The sequence below is a fragment of the Hemitrygon akajei genome, chromosome 9, assembly GCF_048418815.1.
Source record: "Hemitrygon akajei chromosome 9, sHemAka1.3, whole genome shotgun sequence".
NCBI lineage: Eukaryota > Metazoa > Chordata > Chondrichthyes > Myliobatiformes > Dasyatidae > Hemitrygon > Hemitrygon akajei.
This window is the reverse complement of record NC_133132.1, coordinates 82105983-82126228: the sequence shown is the minus strand read 5'-3', so window position 1 is coordinate 82126228 and position 20246 is coordinate 82105983. Positions and strand designations below refer to the sequence as shown.

Below are 20246 nucleotides of genomic sequence, written 5' to 3'. Positions count from 1 at the left end.
TATTGATTATCCAAACTAAACTTGGGATAGCAATAATATTATCATCATTAGGAACACGAACACTCTGTTCACTAGGAACAGAGGGAATTAACAACACTGGGCAATAAAGATTTTGATTCCTGAATAGTTTTGGGTATATCTTATAGACTTTCAGCTGCTGATCATGAAAATCACCATGAAACTTTCCCCATCATGCACCATTTTTTAAAAATTGCCTATATTTGTTATTTCAATTCATAATTCAAGTCAAATAAACTGTAGTCCAAAATGTAAGCCGAAATGTTTTCTTCCTTGTCCAGGCATGCCTGGGCATGCTCAGCCAGGCAGATGCTGCATGGCAGGACAGGTTTTAGAAAGGCTATAAAAACCATGCTCACACTGTTCTGTGTATTACATTTACATGTATATCGGTATGCGATCATGTTGATGAGCATGCTCTACGTGCATATTCTGTGTACTTATTATAATAATTATATTTTCAGGAGTATTTGAGATAGCACAATGTCTCACCAATGTTGCAACAGTCGTGATACTTTCTATTACACTTGTGGCAAGTAAACACTTAAATCTCAAAGATGGGAGTATGAACCCTCATTAAGAAAGCCTATCAGTTCTACCTTGGGTGTAAAATTGGTGACCAAGACAAAGCCTGGGCTCTTCATCCTCACACTTGTTGTGCAACGTGTGTTGGCTCAGAAGTCAATGCCGTTAGCTGTCCTGACGATATGGCAAAAGTGCAGAGGATCATGTGACAGACTGCTACTTCTGTCTGACCAGTGTGTCTTGCTTCTCTGCTAAAAACAAGCAATTCATTGAATATCTCAATCTCCCTTCAGCCATGACACCAATGCCACATGACGGTAGTCTTTCCAAGCCACTAGTGACATGGAGTCTAGAGAAGGCAGACAAAGATGCCAAGATGCATGAGCCAGGAATGGGAAAATGACAGATACTGATACAGATTTTAAACCATTTATGCCAAGAGAGCCTTATCTGATAGCACAATCTGAGTTAAGTGACCGGTTCGGAAACTTGGGTTTGTCAAAGGCAAAAGCAGAAATACTGGGTTCTAGACTGCAAGGATGGAACCTGCTGTCACTAAGTGCAAGGATTTCCATGAAGGATTTTGACATTTGAGACAGATTTGTGGCCGGAGTTGGGGATGTCGTAGGCAGTGTGCGAGGAAGCAGAAACGAGGTGAGCAGGCAGGAGTCCGTGCCAGGAAAAAAGTAAGCCCTAGCTGGCTGGCCCTCCCATCCATTCTGTTCTCCAATGTCTGCTTGCTGAGGGAATCAGGTCTGCAGTCCTCGGAGTCGCCTCATATTGGTGGCTGGAGGTGGGGACAGCGTAAGCGGTGTGCGAGGAAGCAGAAGCTAGGCGAGTGGGCAGGAGTCCGTGCCAGGAAAAAAGCAAGTCCTAGCCGGCCAGTCCTCCCGTCCATTCTACTCTCAAATGGACATTAAATTGGACTACATCTGTGGCAACCAAATACTCGGCGTGAGTACAAAAATGTACGGAATCTCAGGCACTGCCATTCAGCTGATTATTTATGTAACAGATTTTCCCCCAAGCCATCGGACTACCAACCTACTGACCTCTGCTGTGCCTATTGTCTTGTTTATTATTTATTGAAATGCATGCACCGTTCTGTGTACTTTATGCAGTCCTGGGTAGTTCAGTAGTCTACTGTAGTTTTTGTGCTGGTTTACATAGTTCAGTGTAGTTTCTGTATTGTTCATGTAGCACCATGGAACTGAAAAATGATGTTTCATTTTTACTGTGTACTGTACCAATAAAATGACAATACTGAAACGACAATAAAAAGCAACTTGACTTGAGATGCTTCCCAGAACACCTGATAGCAAGGTAAGGAAAGGTATTTTTGTTGTCCACAAATCAAACAGGTCATCTAATGACAGGCAATTCGAAGAACTTCTAGTGGGACCGGAAAAATTTGCTTGGAAGGCATTCAAAGATGTTGTTGAAAATTTTCTTGGCAATTACAGAGTAAGAAACTAAGTGCAGCTGGTAAACAGGATGCTTCAAGCATACTAAGCCATGAAGTGCAACATGTCACTAAAGATTCATTTTCTGCATTCCCATTTAGGCTTCTTCCCTGCACACCTTGGTGCTGTCAATGACAAGCATGGTGAAAGGTTTCTACAGGACATTGTATCTATAGAGAAACAGTATCAGGGCAATTGGAATCCATCAATGCTGGCTGATCATTGTTGGACACTTAAGCAAATTAACTGTTATTGAATATAATAGATAGATAGATAGATAGATAGATAGATAGATAGATACTTTATTCATCCCCAAGGGGAAATTCAATGTTCCTCCAGTATGATATCACATAAACACAAGACAGACCAAGACTAACTGACCAAAAAACCACATAATTATAACATACAGTTACAGCAGTGCAAAGCAATACCATAATTTGATAAGAGCAGACCATGGGCACGGTAAAAAAAAGTCTCAAAGTCCCAGATAGCCCATCATCTCACGCAGATGGCAGAAGGAAGAAACCTCCAACGTGGCAAAACTTCCCGATGCAGCCTCTGGAAGCACCCGAGCACAGCCAACTGTGAGTCCGTCCGAAAACTTCCGACAACTTCGTGCCTCCGACCAGCCCTCCGACACCGAGCACCGAGCACCATCTCTGCCGAGTGCTTCAACCCCGGCTCCGGCCACCAAGCAACAGGCAAAGCCGAGGATTCGGGGCCTTCCTCTCTGGAGATCTCTCCGATCGCTCAGTAGCAGCGTCAGCAGCACAGGCATGTCAGAAGTTTCGCCAGATGTTCCTCCGTGCTTCACACATCCGTCTCAATCAAATCAGGATTGTGCACGGCCCCTACTTACAGATAACGGATATTCCTTACTGGAGTGGCCGCTGCGCCCTGCGTCGTCGCGCCGCCATCATTATTTTCATTTGTACTTACTGTCTATGGCACTGAGGCACACAGACACTGAGTACAAATGAAAATAATCAACAAAACATATTTAGCTTAGTCAAACTTTTGCAAAGCATCAGCACCATTATGTAATTAAATGCATTATATTCAATAAAAGTTAATTTCTTGTTTCTCCAAATTTTATGTGATACAAGTAGTTAGTAATTATATTTGTGTTCAACTTCAACAGATTTAGCATAACCACACAAAAAAAAATTCTGAGGAAGCAATACTTTCAAAAAAATTCCTGACCAGTGGAATTAAGAGGGAAGAGGGTAATCCAAAGTAATAGTGAGGCAGGGGATAGTTAAATTATTGGATACATTGAAAACTTACAGTAGAGATAAAAAGATAGCAGAAATTAAAGTAAGCACCAGCACCAGATGCGGTGCAACCTAGGAATGTGAAAAAAGTACGAGAGGAAATCATGAGGGGACTCACAAAAATCCTCCAATAGGCCTTGGATACGGGATTAGTGCCTGTGATATTGAGAGTAGCAAATGTCCAAAGAAAGAAAGCTCAGCCCAGCTACTACACACCAGTCAGTTTATCCTCAGTGATGTGACATAGCATTTAAGAAACATTAATCTGATACAGAATTAATAGTCATCTAGAAGGAAACGGACCAATAAAAGAATGTTCACATGGATTTAAGGGCAAATGTGTTTGGCTGATTTAACAGAATTTTTTGATGATATTAATGGATAGAGTTGTTGAGAGAAATACAGAAGATGTCATAGACACTGTTATGCACAGGACTTTGAGAAGGTACCACATAACAGGCTCATCACCAAAATTAAAGTGCATTGATTGAAAGCTACATTGAAAATAAAGTTAGCAATGTCACAGACAAGAGTGGGTCTTGGTGAATGGATGTTTCTCAGCTTGAGGAAGTTAAGAGTTCTACATCACTGAAATGGAAATTTCAGTCTAACCCTTACACATTGAATGTGACACCCATCTTCATTAGCTCCATTCCCTGCACTAAGACATATCCCTCAACACCTTTCCAATCTAGATATCTGTCCAAAAACACTTTAAATGCTTTAAACACTTTAAACAGTATCTACTTCTACCATTTCCTCTGGCAGCTCATCCATATAACCACCACCCTATGTGTGGAAACAAATTCCCCTCAGATCACCTTTAAATTTTCCCTCTCAACTTAAATCTAGGGCGTCTAATTTTAGATTCCTCTGATCCAGATTAAAAAAAAATCTTCTCTCAACCAAATCTACGACTCATAATTTTATAAGCTTTGATAAGGTCATCACCTTTCAGCCAAAGTTCCAATAAGGATAAACACTGCCTATTCAACCTCCCCTCAAAGCTCTTTAATCCATCCTAGTAATTTTTTTCTGCACTTTTTCTGATGCAACCATATCCTTCCTGTAACGTGGTAAACAGAACCACAAACAGTATTTCAGGTAAGGCCTGACCAATGTTTCATGCAGATGCAAAGTTACTTCCTAACGCATACTCAATGTCTTGAGCAAAGAAAGTGAGTATGCTGAATGTTCTCTTCATTACCCTAATCATGTGTATCACCACTTTCAGGGAGTTATGAATTTGCAACCCAAGATCTCTCTGTATATCAACATTTCTGAGGTCCCTGCTATTTATATTTTTGTGCTGCCAGCCAAGTTAATAACCAGTTCACCTATATTTGCAAAATTATTAAAATATATGACAAACAACAATGGTCACAGCAAATATTCCTGCAGAAGACCACTGAAAAAAACATTTCTTGATCAGTACCCTCTATCACCTATCACCAAGGCAATTTTAGAACCTGTTTTCCAACACACCTTTGATCCACTTTGCCTTGGGCTTCTATACTTGCCTACCATGTGGAACTTTGTCAAAAATCTCAGTAAAGTTAATGTAAACCATATCTACTGCACTGCTTTCATCAATTTACTTTGGACTTGAGAGACAGGATTTCCCCTGCACAATACCATATTGACACCTTGTTATAGTCTCTAGCTTTCCAAGTGAACATAAATCCTATCCCTTGGAACCGTTCTCCAATAACTTCTCTTCTATTGACACCTGTAAATAATAGCATTTCCCAAGAAACAGTGATAGGGATTTTTGCTTCTTTTGATCTTGGGCTGAAGTTTAGGTCATTAGTTATAAAAATATATGTGCTGAACTTTTTTAACAACCACTCTTCTAGTCTCTACTGAAGTACTGTGTTCAATTCATAGAAAACATAGAAACATTGAAAACCTACAGCGCAATACAGGCCCTTCGGCCCACAAAACTGTGCCCAACATGTCCTTACCTTAGAACTACCTAGGCTTACCTATGGTCCTCTAGTTTTTTAAGCTCCATGTATCCATCCAGGAGTCTCTTAAAAGACCCTATCATTTCCGCCTCCGCCACTGTCACTGGCAGCCCATTCCATGCACTCAGCACTCACTGCATAAAAAACTTACCCCTGACATCTTCTCTGTACCTACTTCTAAGCACCTTAAAACTATGCCCTCTTGTGCTAGCCATAACAGCCCTGGAAAAAAGCCTCTGACTATCCGCACAATTAATACCTCTCATTACCTTGTACACCTCTATCAGGTTACATCTCATCCTCTGTCACTGCAAGGAAAAAAGGCTGAGTTCACTCAACTTATTCTCATAAGGCATGCCCCCCAATCCAGGCAACAAACTTGTAAATCTCCTCTGCACCCTTTCTGTGGTTTCCACGTCCTTCCTGTAGTAGTTGAAGAAGATCGACAAAACCAGACTTCCTGGTAAATTCAGGACCTGGCTGTACAAATATGGCCTTCTCTGGCTCTTCACACTTTACGTGTTCCCCATGACTGCCATAGAGGGCATCGAGAGGAAAACCAACAAGCACCTGCGGAGATGGTTAGGTGTTCCCCCAAGCTTCTCTTCAGAGGGCCTCTATATTCGATCCAGGCAGCTGCAGCTTCCCCTGTCATCTGTTGTGGAGGAATTCAGTGTGGCTAAATGCAGAGCCTTATTAAGCTTGAGAGATTCCAATGACGACCTGGTAAAGCAAGCAGGCGTTACAACCAGATCTGGGCGTAAGTGGGCAGCCAACGCAGCAGTAGAGCAGGCAATGTGTTCTCAGAAGCTGCGAGATATCATCGGCAATCCCCGTGTCGGCAGCAAGGCCTCGGCTCAGTACACTTCCAGCAGTGGGGAAAATGCAAGCATAAGGATCAGGCGAGACATGATACAGGCAGAAGTATGGATCCGTGAGGAAGAGAAGCGGATGTCAAAGGCAGTGGAACAAGTGTCCCAGGGTGCCTGGACAAAATGGGATCTGCCCAAGTGCAAGATCTCATGGGCAGAGTTATGGAGACTGGAGCCCTTCCGTATTTCCTTTCTCTTGCGATCCGTGTATGACCCCCTTCCTTCGCCATTACATCTGTACACATGGGGGATAACAGAGGACCCTAACTCTAAGCTCTGTGGTCAAAAGGGACACTGGCCCATATACTGTCCGGGTGTAAAATAGCTCTAATTCAAGGATGGTATAGGTGGCGCCATGATAAGGTGCTGCTGGCTCCTGCTGACACATTAGAGTGAGCGAGAGAGAGAGAGAGAGGACGCTGGCACAGATTTGAGGAAGACCATCACCTTCATCAAAGAGAGAGCTAGGTCTTTCGTAACCAAACAACCAAAGCCAAATCTGCTGCTAACGGCCAGGTCCTGGGAGATGAGGGTCGATGTGGAAAGGAGGCTGCAGTTCCCGGAGGTGGTGCACACAACCCTCCACCCAGACATTGTATTGTGGACAACTGAGGACCAGAAAATAATTCTGGTTGAGCTGACAGTGCCATGGGAGGAGGGATGGGAAGAGGCCCACGAGAGAAAGGCCTTGAAGTACCAACCCTTAGTGCAGGAGTGCAAAGACAAGGAATGGCAGGCATGGTTGTTCCCTGTGGAGATTGGCTGCAGAGGTTTCCCAGCCAAATCAGCATGGTGGTAGTTGTCAGCTCTGGGCCCGGACAAAAGGAGCAAAAAACAAGCAGCTCGTAGGATGGGGGAAGAGGCAGAACGAGCCTCTTGTTGGATTTGGAGTAGGAGAGAGGAGGGAAGCTGGAAGCCAGAAGCAGATACGCAGTGATTTGGCCACCAGGGCCGTCCCACCAACTTGAGAGTGTCGTGGTTAAGGATTGAAACACTCTGTAAAGGTTGGGAAACACCTGATGACATCTGCTCCTGGCTAAAGGTTACAGCTACCTCATAAGGTATCTGGAGAATTGTTACATACACCTGTTAGGTGTATGTAATAAGTAGTGAGGCGACCAGAACTGAGAACAGTACTCCAAGTGGGGTCGGACCAGGGTCCTATATAGCTGCAACATTACCTCTCGGCTCTTAAACTCAATCCCAGATCGATGAAGGCCAATGCACCGTATGCCTTAACCACAGAGTCAACCTGCGCAGCAGCTTTGAGTGTCTATGGACGCGGACCCCAAGATCCCTCTGATCCTCCACACTGCCAAGAGTCTTGCCATTAATGTTATATTCTGCCATCATATTTGACCTACCAAAGTTAACCACTTCACACTTATCGGGGTTGAACTCCACCTGCCACTTCTCAGCCCAGTTTTGCATCTTAACAATGTCCCGCTGTAACCTCTGACAGCTCTCCACACTATCTACAACACCTCCAACCTTTGTGTCATCAGCAAATTTCCTAACCCATCCCTCCACTTCCTCTTCCAGGTCATTTATAAAATCACAAAGAGAAGGGGTCTCAGAACAGATCCCTGAGGCACACCACTGGTCACCGGCCTCCATGCAGAATATGACCCGTCTACAACCACTCTTTGCCTTCTGTGGGCAAGCCAGTTCTGGATTCACAAAGCAATGTCCCCTTGGATCCCATGCCTTATTTTCTCAATAAGCCTTGCATGGGTTACCTTATCAAATGCCTTGCTAAAATCCATATACACTACATCTACGGCTCTGCCTTCATCAATGTGTTTAGTCACATCCTCAAAACATTCAATCAGGCTCGTAAGGCACAACCTGCCTTTGACAAAGCCGTGCTCACTATTCCTAATCATATTATGCCTCTCCAAATGTTCATAAATCCTGCCTCTCAGGATCTTTTCCATCAACTTACCAATCACTGGAGTAAGACTCACTGGCCTATAATTTCCTGGGCTATCTCGACTCTCTTTCTTGAATAAGGGATCAACATCTGCAACCCTCCAATCCTTCGGAACCTCTCCCGTCCCCATTGATGATGCAAAGATCATCACCAGAGGCTCAGCAATCTCCTCCCTCGCCTCCCACAGTAGCCTGGGGTACATCTCGTCCGGTCCCGGTGACTTATCCAACTTGATCCTTTCCAAAAGCTCCAGTACATCCTCTTTCTTAATATCTACATGCCCAAGCTTTTTGGTCCACTGTAATTCATCCCTACAATCGCCAAGATCCTTTTCTGTAGTAAATACAGAAGCAAAGTATTCATTAAGTACCTCTGTCATCTCGTCCGGTTCCATATACACTTTTCCACTGTCACACTTGATTGGTTCTATTCTTTCATGTCTTATCCTCTTGCTCTTCACATACTTGTAGAATGCCTTGGGGTCTTCCTTAATCTTGTTCGCCAAGACCTTCTCATGGTCCCTTCTGGCTCTCCTGATTTCATACTTAAACTCCTTCCTGCTAGCCCTATAATCTTCTAGATCTCCATCATTACCTAGTTTTTTGAACCTTTTGTAAGCTCTTCATTTCTTCTTGACTAGATTTACAACAGCCTTTGCACACCACGGTTCCTGTACCCTACCATCCTTTCCCTGTCTTATTGGAACGAATCTACATAGAACCCCACATAAATATCCCCTGAACATTTGCCACATTTCTTCCGTATGTTTCCTTGAGAGCATCTGTTTCCAATTTATGCTTCCAAGTTCCTGCCTGATAGCCTAATATTTCCCCTTACTCCAATTAAATGTTTCCCTAACCCGTCTGTTCCTATCTCTTTCCAATGCTATGGTAAAGGAGATAGAATTGTGATCACCATCTCCAAAATGCTCTCCCACTGAGAGACGTGACACCTGACCAGGTTCATTTCCCAATACCAGATCAAGTACAGCCTCTCCTCTTGTAGGCTTATCTACATATTGTGTCAACAAACTTTCCTGAACACACCTAACAAACTCCACCCCATCTAAACCCCTCACGCTAGGGAGATGCCAATCAATATTTGGGAAATTAAAATCTCCCACCACAACAACCTTGTTATTATTACTCTTTTCCAGAATCTGTCTCCCTATCTGCTCCTCAATGCCCCTGTTCCTCTTGGGTGGTCTATAACAAACACCCAGTAGAGTTATTGACCCCTTCCTATTCCTAACTTCCACCCACAGAGACTCCAGAGATAACCCCTCCATGACCTCCTCCTTTTCTGCAGCCGTGACACTATCTCTGATCAGCAGTGCCATTCCCCCACCTCTTTTGCTTCCCTCCCTGTCCTTTCTGAAACATCTAAAGCCTGGCACTTAAAGTAGCCATTCCTGCCCCTGCACCATCCAAGTCTCTGTAATGGCCTCAACATCACAGCTCCAAGTGCTGATCCATGCTCTAAGCTCATCTGCTTTATTCATAATACTCCTCGCATTAAAATAGACACATCACAAACCATCGGTCCGAGTGTGTCCCTTCTCTATCACCTCCCTTTCGCACTGTCTCCAAGCTTTCTCTATTTGTGAGCCAACCTTCCTTTCCTCCGTCACTTCAGTGCGGTTCCCACACCCCAGCAATTCTAATTTAAACTCTCAATAGCCTTTGCACCAGGATATCTGTCCCTCTCAGATTCAAATGCAACCCATGCTTTTTGTACATGTCACACCTGCCCCAGAAGAGGTCCCAATGATCCAGAAATTTGAATCCCTGTCCCCTGCTCCAATCCCTCAGCCACGCATTTATCCTCCACCTCATTCTATTCCTATACTCACAGTCACATGGCACAGGCAGTAATCCTGAGATTGCTACCTTTCAGGCCCTGCTTCTCAACTTCCTTCCTAACTCCCTGTAGGACCTCCTCTCTTTTTCTACCAATGTCGTTGGTACCAATATGTATCACAACCTCTGAGTGTTCTCCTTCCCACTTCAGGATATCATGGACGTGATCAGAAATATCCCAGACCCTGGCACCTGGGAAGCAAACTACCATCCACACTTCTTTCCTGCGTCCACAGAATCACCTGTCTGACCCCCTAACTATAGAGTTCCCTATCACTGCTGCCATCCTCTTCCTTTCCCTACCCTTCTGAGCCACAGGGCCAGACTCGGTGCCAGTGGCGCGACCACTGTTGCTTCTCCCAGGTAGGCCATTCCACCCCCCCCAACAGTACTCAAACAGGTGTACTTATTGTTAAGGGGGACAGCCACTGGGGTACTCTCCTGCACCTGCTTCTTGCCCTTCCCTTACCTGACTGTTACCCACTTATCTGTCTCCCCAGGCCCCGGAGTGACTACCTGCCTATATCTCCTCTCTATCACCTTCTCACTTTCCCTGACCAGACGAAGGTCATGGAGCTGCATCTCCTGTTCCCTAACGCGGTCCCTAAGGAACTGCAGCTCAATGCAGATGTGGCCGTCTGGGAGGCTGAGAGTCTTCAGGACCTCCTACATCTGTCACCAAGCACAGAAAACCGACCTCACACACTTTCTTTCTGTATTCTAAACAGATAACCTACCTCACCTCAACCTGTTAATACCAAAGCCTTGCTACTTTGTCATGCCCTGTGCAAATGCTGAAGAAATAACTGTCACCTTTTCAACTCTGCTCGCTTTTAAACTCTTCCCACTGTTCTCACTGGCTGACCTCTGTGCGCTTGCGCAGTCGTGCCCCGTTCAAGCCACTGAAGAAATTCTAATCAAAGATCAAAGTACATTTATTATCAAATTATGTATACCATACACAGCCTTGAGAATTGTCTCCTTATGGGCAGCCACAAAACAACAAAACCCAATAGAAGCTATTAGAAAAAGACGACCATCAAACATCCAATGTGCAAAAAAATCATGCAAACAATAAAAGCAAGCAAATAACATCCAGAACTGAAGTTCATGAAAGTGAGTCCACAGCCATGAAGCCAGTCATTACCTCAGCCAATCCAGAAGCCAATTAGTTGCAGGCCACAGCCTCAACTTAGCGCAGGGATGAGCAAATCTTGCAGAGCAGTGAGCTGAACACTGACCTGTCCCTCGCCTCAGGCCTCAACACCCTGACCTTTTTAGTCTGGCTTAGCACTTTAAATCAGCCAAATAGTGGGTCACTCCTCACTCTTGGACCTGGACCCTGCTGCTTTGATAACCTCTCGGGCATAGAACCTGCCAATACCTGACCTTTCTAATCTGGCCCAGTGCTTAAATCAGTCAAACATCAGCTTGTTCCTCGCCTGAACCCTGCTGCCTTGATTCTGCCGCTTCGAAACGCCTCCCAGTCCACCTCGAAACGCCTCCAAGTCCACTTCAGCGGTCAAACATTGCCTTGCTCCCCACTCTCGGGCCTGGGCCCTGCCACTTTGATTCGGCCCACACATGCCACACAACAACTATCCTGCACCTTCGATACTTCACACTGCAACAGATGGATCTAAAGCTCAACTCCTAAAGCGAAGTTACAGACCAGTGATCATTTTTGAAAAAAAATGTGAGTAATAAAGTAGTTAATATTTGTGCTTACTGCTAGCAAGTCATTGCTGTTCCTCACCAGCGCCATCTTAAACAGTAAATACCTCTCAATTGCCTCATACTAGGAAGGATGTGAAGATATTAGGGATGACGAGAAAAAACAGTTATGGGAATGGTGGACGGGTTTCAGACCGGAGACAAGTTTAAAAGAAAGAAGAGACTTAATAGTGACATGAGGAAAAATTTATTTCTTACAATTGTGTGCTTGGAATGAAATGCACTGTCTGTAAATGTGATGGAGGATGATTCCATTGTAGCCGTCGAGGGAACTGGATAACAGATGGTGAATAAAAATGTGTAAAGTAATAGTGCAAAACCAAAGAGGCGAAACAAAAGACTTGCTTTGGTACAGGGTCAGTATGGACATGATCATTGAAATGGCCTCCTTATGTTTTGTAATCACCTTGTTATTTTATATATTTTATACTTTAATAAAATGCAATGATTAGTTTTCATCAGGTGGCAAATTAAACCTCAGAAGAAGTCGTCTCTCCAGACATTACTGCAACCTCCATTAGAATGCACAACAGAATCCATCAAATCTAGTAGCGTGAGCTGAGTGCACAATTTCTCAGATGAAAGCACAGTAAGCTAACTTGTACATTTCAAAACTAAAATTAGATGATTTTATGCATTCCTCAGCAACTAAACATTGCTACAGTCTGCCCACTGGGATATATCTTTAAATAAGACCAGATTTAAAATTATATGGCAGCAATTATGCTTCCATATTCACAATTGGCAAATCAATTTCCTTCTGGATTTTTGGATTATTTACATATTCATTCACAGAAGGAACTGCATTATTTATGAGGCATGAGTATGTTATACTCCACCAACTTTACTGAAAGCCAAAGATCTGATCAACACCAGAATACGAACTAGGGTATTAGAGCAGTTAACTGCTACTGGCTGTGACCTAAACTGATCAAAGAACTGAACAGCACAATGTTTACTGTAATGGACAAGTTAAGCTGGAAAAGTGAGAAGCCAAGCATGTTAAGTCACAGAGAGAGCAAAGGGTGGAGATATAAGTGGGAATGCTTGTGAGATTCTTTTTGCCAGTCTGTATAACAGTAAGATCACAGACAGCTTAGCTTCCCCAGAGTTTCCTGTTCTCCATCTTAGAGGTACTAGACGACAGTAAACAGGATCAATCACAGACCTTGGAGAAGCTGGCTGGCTCTACTTGTTCACTTGGCACTGATGGCTTACCAGCAGCTGTATTCAGCTCTGTGAGATGGGATAGACTCTGACCTGCTGGAAATATCCAACACTATGCTTTTGGCTGCCAACACATTTAGTAGGACTCAATGAAGAAGGGCATCATTACTCTCATCAACAAGCAGCAAAGGAAAAAAAAGAGAGGACATCAGGAATTAGAGACACATTTCACTGTTGAATGTGGATGACAAGGTCCTGTATTAGGCCACCGCCAACTGGGTGAAGTCTGCTTTGAGACAGGAGATCCACCCAGACCAAACCTGTGCTGTACCTGGAAGAAGAATAGTAGATAGCCTTACGCAGCTCAGAAATACCTTGCAGGACAGAACTGTGAATGCCTGCCTGGTAAGCTTTGATCAGGAGAAAATCAAAATGGATTTTGGGGAGGAAATCAGAAACCGGATCCAACTTCCCAACACAAATATCTATACTGCAGTCCAAATCAATGGGTGGGAAATAGCTTCCTTGACAATTCTAAAGTCAGGCAGGGTTGTCCACTCTCCCCTGCTTTGTGTGCTCCATTGAACCCTTTGCCAAAAGTATCAGGAAGGATGAGACCATAAGAGGAGTGGCATTGCCAGGCAGTAGAGGGATACAAATTAAAACTCCCTCTACATCGGTGACATCAACATCTTCTGCTTGGATCCACAGTCAGTTCATAGATTGTCCAGCATCAGCAACCAGTTTGATTTGGCACTGGTGGAGGGAGGCAGAGTCAACCACAAGAAAGGCAACTCATGCTTTTCAGCAACTGGCCCTACCATTCAAGAGTCCTCATCACTATCAGGTCTGACTACTTGAAGGTGCTTGAAATCTGGTTCAAAGGGGTTGAGGCAAATGACAAGAATTGGCCAGAGCAAATTAGGAAGGTCAAACTAAAACTGGGTCTGTGGAAATGGCATCCTCTATCAATACTAGGAAGAACTTGGTCACGAGCTATGGTATGATGTGCTCTCAGGGCTGCTGTAAATTGTTTTTTTGTCTTGTTAATCACCTTGGAAGCTTTCCAGTTTATCTGGGGGCCAAGAGGCAGTGAGTTCGATGGGTCACGATGCACAAGTCTCCGGAGAGCAGGGGCAAAAGTGCCCTCAACCTGCTGACCCCCTTTTGTGTGTGGCTGGATCAGGCAGTGTGTAGACCAATGTACATAGGCAACAAGTATCACTACATGCTGATATTCTACTTGTCCCTGATGTTGTAGAAGATAGGCCTGGCCCCTTTACCACCTAACATCCCTGTCAGCTGGATGTTACTGCACCAACTGTCCTTTGTGGATGGGTAGTTCCAAGAAAACACTTCTTAATACACGGCCATCAGGCAATGATCAGTGTGAAACATATGACAGACACCACAGGACAGGAAAACTATGGACTTTATGGGCTTGTTGCCGGAGCAAAGTATCTAAACCATCTGGCAGAATGCCTCATGGTCTGATCTGACCAACAAACACCAAGACCTCGTTTGGCAGGTGGTGAGAGGAGCTCTCCCAGTCAGTCTTCCTTTACAATTGACATATCACCCCAACGTACTGTACCTTACCCTCTGAATATCTCTTATCTTTTTGTAGACTTTGAATTTGGTAAAAGGGTGTGGAGAAGGATGCGAAGATCTGAGCTCTGGTTGATATCCAGTCAAGATGGTGCCTGTGTACAACACTCGCTTGGTCGACATCATCCAGATAGATCACAAAACTACTTATTTCACTTCTTTTACATTTGTTTTTCAACTTAAATGTGTTTCTGTAACTATTAGAGCCTGTGAATTAAAGTTTGGAGATTGATTGAGTGACCCAGTGCTTTGCAGTCTCCAAGGTTTTGGGAAGCATGTGCAACAGAGTTTGAATCCTTGAGGCAAAGAAACGTCGAGGTGGAGCATAAGCCGATGTTAACTCTATTTCGCCAATTAAAGCATCCATTATTTGCCTATCAAAGCATCGAAGAAAATTCAAACATCGAGGGGAATATGCAAAGACGCCAACTACCTGCCTTTTGATCATTGATAGGATCCCTCTGCTGCCAGAGAAGGAGCCTGTGTGGCAGGTCACTGTGCTCCAGGGGTAGGCTGAGGTTCTGTATATATGGATTTGGAATATAGACTATTCTGGTCTTATATTTTTATATTCTCTGCTTTTGCCTGTTCTTTCTCATTCCCTTTTTGTGCAGCAGGAGTGGGCTGAGGGGTTTGGGGTAGATGTTCTTCTTGTGTTTTGTGCAGGGGAGGGTGATTCGGGAGGTCAATGTTGTTGCATTTTGTCTGTTTTTTTTTGTACAGCAGAGTGGAATTTGGGGGCTGATCTTCTTGTTGTATTTTGTGAAAATGTTTTGCATATTTGACTTCATTACTTGCTGTTTTCTTTCACAGAATGAAACTTGTGTCTCTCTGATCTCATGGCTTCTTCCCTTATTGTGATTATATTTGGTGGGAGGTGGGTTTGCTGTTTCTCTCTGAACTGACTTCCACGGTCTTCTTTGTTTCATGGCTATCTGGAGAAGATGAATCTCAGAGTTGTATACTACATACATACTTTGATAATAAATGAATCTTTAAAAATCAGCAGCTGCATAACAAAGGACTCTCTGCTCTATAGGTCATTCCCAAGCAGACACACTGAAACAGACTCATGTGCTACTGGAAAGTCAATAGTTCAATGAAAGACACCCTTTGGTCTGACCAAAACTAATTTGTCTTCCAGGGTATGTGGGGAAGGACACAATCCAGGCTCCTTCTGCTACTACACATGGAGGGAAGCTCCTCAAATAACAAAAATGGCATATCAATCTGGGGACCACATGAGCAGCAACAGTACTGTTTTTTTAAGTTTACGCTATAGAATGTATGACAGTGTATGTAAATATTTTTTGCACTGCTTCCTCCTTGGTGTAAGCTTGTTTTTGAAATAAAGAATGTCTGTGATAGGGTGGTGACAAAAGTTATCAATTAGCTTTTTTTTAAAAAAAGGCAGTTGGAACAGAATGACAGAGGGAAAAGTTCAAACATGATCTGAAAGAAATGGCTCTACTCTAAATCTATGGAGAAAAAAAAGGATTTCCTGAAATTGTTCAATTCATTTATGTCTATTGATTGTAAACCTGTCAATTTGAAACACAGGTTATTTAAGCTTATGATGAATTTCACAGGGGCAATATTGGAGGCCAATGCCCAAAGAATGGCAAGTGAATGGGAGTTCAGGTTCACCCTCATAGACTGTTTGTGGGTAATTAAGGTATAGTGTATTGTATACTGAACAAAAAAAAATCAAAATTATACATCAAGTAGCAGAGGAAGACTAAGGAAAAAAGAAGCTCCAGCTCTTATTTTCAAGTAAATGCAGCACAAACATTAATTGTGCACTGGACAACATTGAAACAAAGCTAATTACAAATATAATCACAATAAGGGAAGAAGCCATGAGATCAGAGAGACACAAGTTACATTCTGTGAAAGAAAACAGCACGTAATGAAGTCAAATATGCAAAACATTCCACAGCAGTTTATTCTAGATGCTGGAAATGTGAAATCATATCTGCAAATGATGGAAATACCTCATTGGTTCTGCAGCACATATGGAGAGAAAAATAAGTGATGATATTCAGCATGAATAGCCTTTCATCACACACCAAGAATGCTGTAAATCAGATTTAAATCAGATTTCACAGCATGGTGACTATTGCTTAGAATAGTGATGAGCTGATACGAAAAATTACATGTAACGATATGTAATCTAAGTTTAGATGGGTCTAAGTTTTAATTATAAAACTCTAGTTTACCAGATGGACTATTCAGCCATTCCCCAAACATCTAAATTTACAACAAAATAATTCTACATGATATATCAGAAGTTTTTGATGGACAAATAATAATCTTGTGAAATTTGTATTATGCTGAAACTGAATGTTAGCCAAGACTGTCTGTTTATTGATTTATGTAGAACAATTCAGAGGGCAAATTTTCAAGACAAGAGTATAATTGTTTCAGAACTCAAATTTCTTCTACATCAAAAATACATTAATCAGATGCAAATAAAACTGCAGATAAGAAATTATTCAAAATTACATAATCACATCGCTAAACATATTTGATACCATTTCTTCAGCTTAATATAGTTTCTGATAACAATGCGAACAATATTTACCTTTGCTTGAAGCATATAAATTTCTTCATTTAGTTGAGGAAGTTTCTTCAGTTCTTCATTCTTGTCAGCAAGTTCCTCTTCTTTCATTTCTAGCTTTACTTTTAGCTGCTCAACCAGATGGTGCTCTGTGTTCCATTTCTCATGTGCTTCTTCTAGTTTCTGTAGCAGGATAAGCTCTCTACATACATTACTGGGCTCCAGCAAACTCCATCCACTTTCTTTTGAAACCTCTTCATCTCTTGTAAATAACTGTAAAAAGTGTAATATTTTAGGACATATACATGATATATCCTCTGACCTTACAGATTACAACCACATTGCAAATCAGACACCTTGATGCTGACTCATTAGCAAACACTGAAATTAGTTTTATTTTAAACTCAATATTGGGAGAGTTCTAATAGTTCTTTGGTTTAAGTTATTATGATTAGGTATGTAATATGTACAGTGTAAATGTATTAAGGAATAATTCATATATACCTTTATACCTGGTTAATTGTAGAGTCAAAGACACAGGCCATTTGCAGACAGAGATGCCCTTCTGAGCTAGTCCCATATCCCTCAAAACCTTTCCGTTCCATGTACCTACCTAAGTGCCTTTTAAACAATGGGATTGAACCCACCTCTACCCATTCCTCTTTACTTTTTCTCAACTTTAAACTAACAGCATATTACCGGTACTTTATCTGTTCTATTGCATGGCCACAAGGTATTTTTGCATTGTTTGGCCTACTGTTCACCTGTTGTTGAAGTACTGCAGAGGATGGCTTCACTGAAGTAAATGTTGGATTTTCAAGATTATTTTCAGGAGATTTTTGCTTTTCTGATCTGATTATCTGTGTTGTAAATAACTGTCCTATTTGAGAAAGGGAGAAAAATAAAGTACAAATTATGTTCTGTGATTGTTTCAGCAGAAAAGATATGACTTAAGATCTGACAATGAAAAAGAAGTCAATCACAAGAAATGACTAACCTAACAAAGATGAGCATGAGCAGATTGAAACAGAACATTGAATCAAATGATGTGACTTTGACAACATATACAATATCCCTAAGATTATTCTCACAAGCACCTCAGCAGTAGGAGATCCAACAAACATCAAAACCTTTAAAGATTTTCCAATAATTTAAGATACTCATTTGTGTCAACAGCTGATACTTAACTAGGCCTTCAGGAACAATGAAACTTGCCATTGTCTAATGACATGAAGGAAGGAACTTAATCCCAGTAATCACTGTGTCTAAAATTATAACTCCAGGTTGACCACCAGAAATCTGGAATGATTAGGGTCTGTGCAATGCCTGATTAGTGATTTTGCTGAATCACAGGGGGTTAGGTTAGAATTAAATAAATAAACACCTCTAAATCACTTGATGATCGTCTCACCTTGGATAATAAAGACAAAGGAAATGACAAATAAAAAGCAATTCTTTCACAAATCCCTGTACTGGTCAGCCAGTCAACTCCACTCAGCAGCCACTTCATAAACAAGCAGCGATATCTGGCCTCCAAAGAGTGTAATATGTCATTCTCCAGGGGTTGAATTAATGATGTACAGTTAAGTGGAAGATTGATACCATAAACATTGTTCTTTACTAAGAGTTCTGCTTTTGGATGCAGCTATCTAAAATCAGCTTTATCTTACAATTTTTGTCCTGATTAAGAGTCACAATGAGTTCTTGCTTCTGAAACAAATCAATGTTCAAATCATTGTAATGTCAGTTGTAATCTATCCTTGGCACGGTTAATTACTGCAAACTGCTTCATACCTTTGATAGCTCGGGGATGTACACATTTGCCAATCACTAACAACTTACACCAGTGGGTTCCTGCAGTGTTAGAACAGCCCAACACAGTGTCATGATCTTTTGGTGCTTTATAACCTGTTGGTGATCCTGCATCCTCTGCAGTCAGTGTTCGTCTTGGAGCACAACACCAATATAAGGCAGTTTTTTCTGCATTGTAGACCTGCTCAAGACTTAAATTTTCATCAGAAAGCAACCTAGCAAACTCATCAACAAACTCAGCAGCAGCTTCCTTGTCTACGGACCATTTTTCACCACACACTGCACAAAATTTTATGCCATGTTGCTGCTTGAAATGTTGAATCACACTCAAAATCAGAATCAGATTCAGATTTAATATCACCGGCATAAGTTGTGAAATTTGTTAACTCTATGGTAGCAGTACAATGAAATAAATGATAAATAAATACAGAGGAAAAAACTGAGTTACATTAAGTATATATATATGTCTATTAAATAGTTAGAAACAAGCAGTGCAAAATAACAAATAAAAAAGTAGTGAGGTAGTGTTCATGAATTCAATATCCATTTAGAAATTGGACAGCAGAGGGGAAGAAGCTGTTCCTGAATCGTTGAGTGTGTGCCTTCAGGCTTCTGTACTTCCTACCCAATGGTAACTGTATAAAGAGGGCATGTCCTGGGTGATTCTTAATAATGGACACCACTTTCCTAAGTCACCTCTCCTTGAAGATGTTTTGGATGGAGGCTGGTACCCTTGACAGAGCTGACTAAGTTTACAAGTTTGTCTAACTTATTTTGATTTTGTGCAGTAACAGCCCCCCCCCCCATACCAGATGGTCAGAATGCTCTTCATGGTACATTTGTTGAAGTTTGAGTGTTTTAGTTGACAAACTAAATCTCCTCAAACTCCTACTGAATATAGCCTCAGTCTTGCTTCCTTTTTAGCTGCATCAATATGTTGCATCCAGGTTAGATCCTCAGAGATACTGACACCCAGGAACTTGAAATTGCTCACACTCTCCAATTCTGATCCATGAGGATTGGTTTGTGTTCCCTCGACTTACCCTTCCTGGTCCACAATCAGCTCTTTGGTCTTGCTGACAGTGAGTGCAAGATTGTTGCTGCGACACCACTCTTGCCCTTTTGTCACCATCTGCAATTCTGCCAACAACGGTTGTATCATCAGCAAATTTATAGATGCTGTCTGAGCTATGCCTAGCCACAGTAATGGGTGTAGAGAGCATCCTTATGGAGTACCAGTGTTAATTGTCAGTGAGCTGGAGATGTTACTTCCAATCCACACAGATTGTGGTCTTCTGGTTTGGAAGTCAAGGATCCAGTTGCAGAGGGAGGTACTGAAACCTAGATTCTGTAGGAATGATGCAGTCCTAATACTTCATGAAATAATTTTGTTTCTTCCTTCACCATCTCTTCTAACAGTTCTACACCTTCACTGACACGGAGTTTTAAACCAC

The 20246-nt window shown here is 42.2% G+C and overlaps 1 protein-coding gene across 7 annotated transcripts in view; it reads right to left on the bottom strand.

Annotated features, from left to right (window-relative positions):
* The window catches only part of cep162 (centrosomal protein 162), a 107201-nt gene that overhangs the window by 55791 nt on the left and 31164 nt on the right, over positions 1 to 20246 (bottom strand). For all 7 annotated transcript variants that reach the window (XM_073056452.1, XM_073056453.1, XM_073056454.1 and 4 more), the window contains 2 exons: positions 17745 to 17860; positions 17005 to 17253 (listed from right to left, as the gene is read on the bottom strand). In XM_073056452.1, coding sequence (XP_072912553.1) covers positions 17005 to 17253; positions 17745 to 17860 — 365 coding nt within the window. The remainder of the gene's footprint in view (positions 1 to 17004; positions 17254 to 17744; positions 17861 to 20246) is intronic.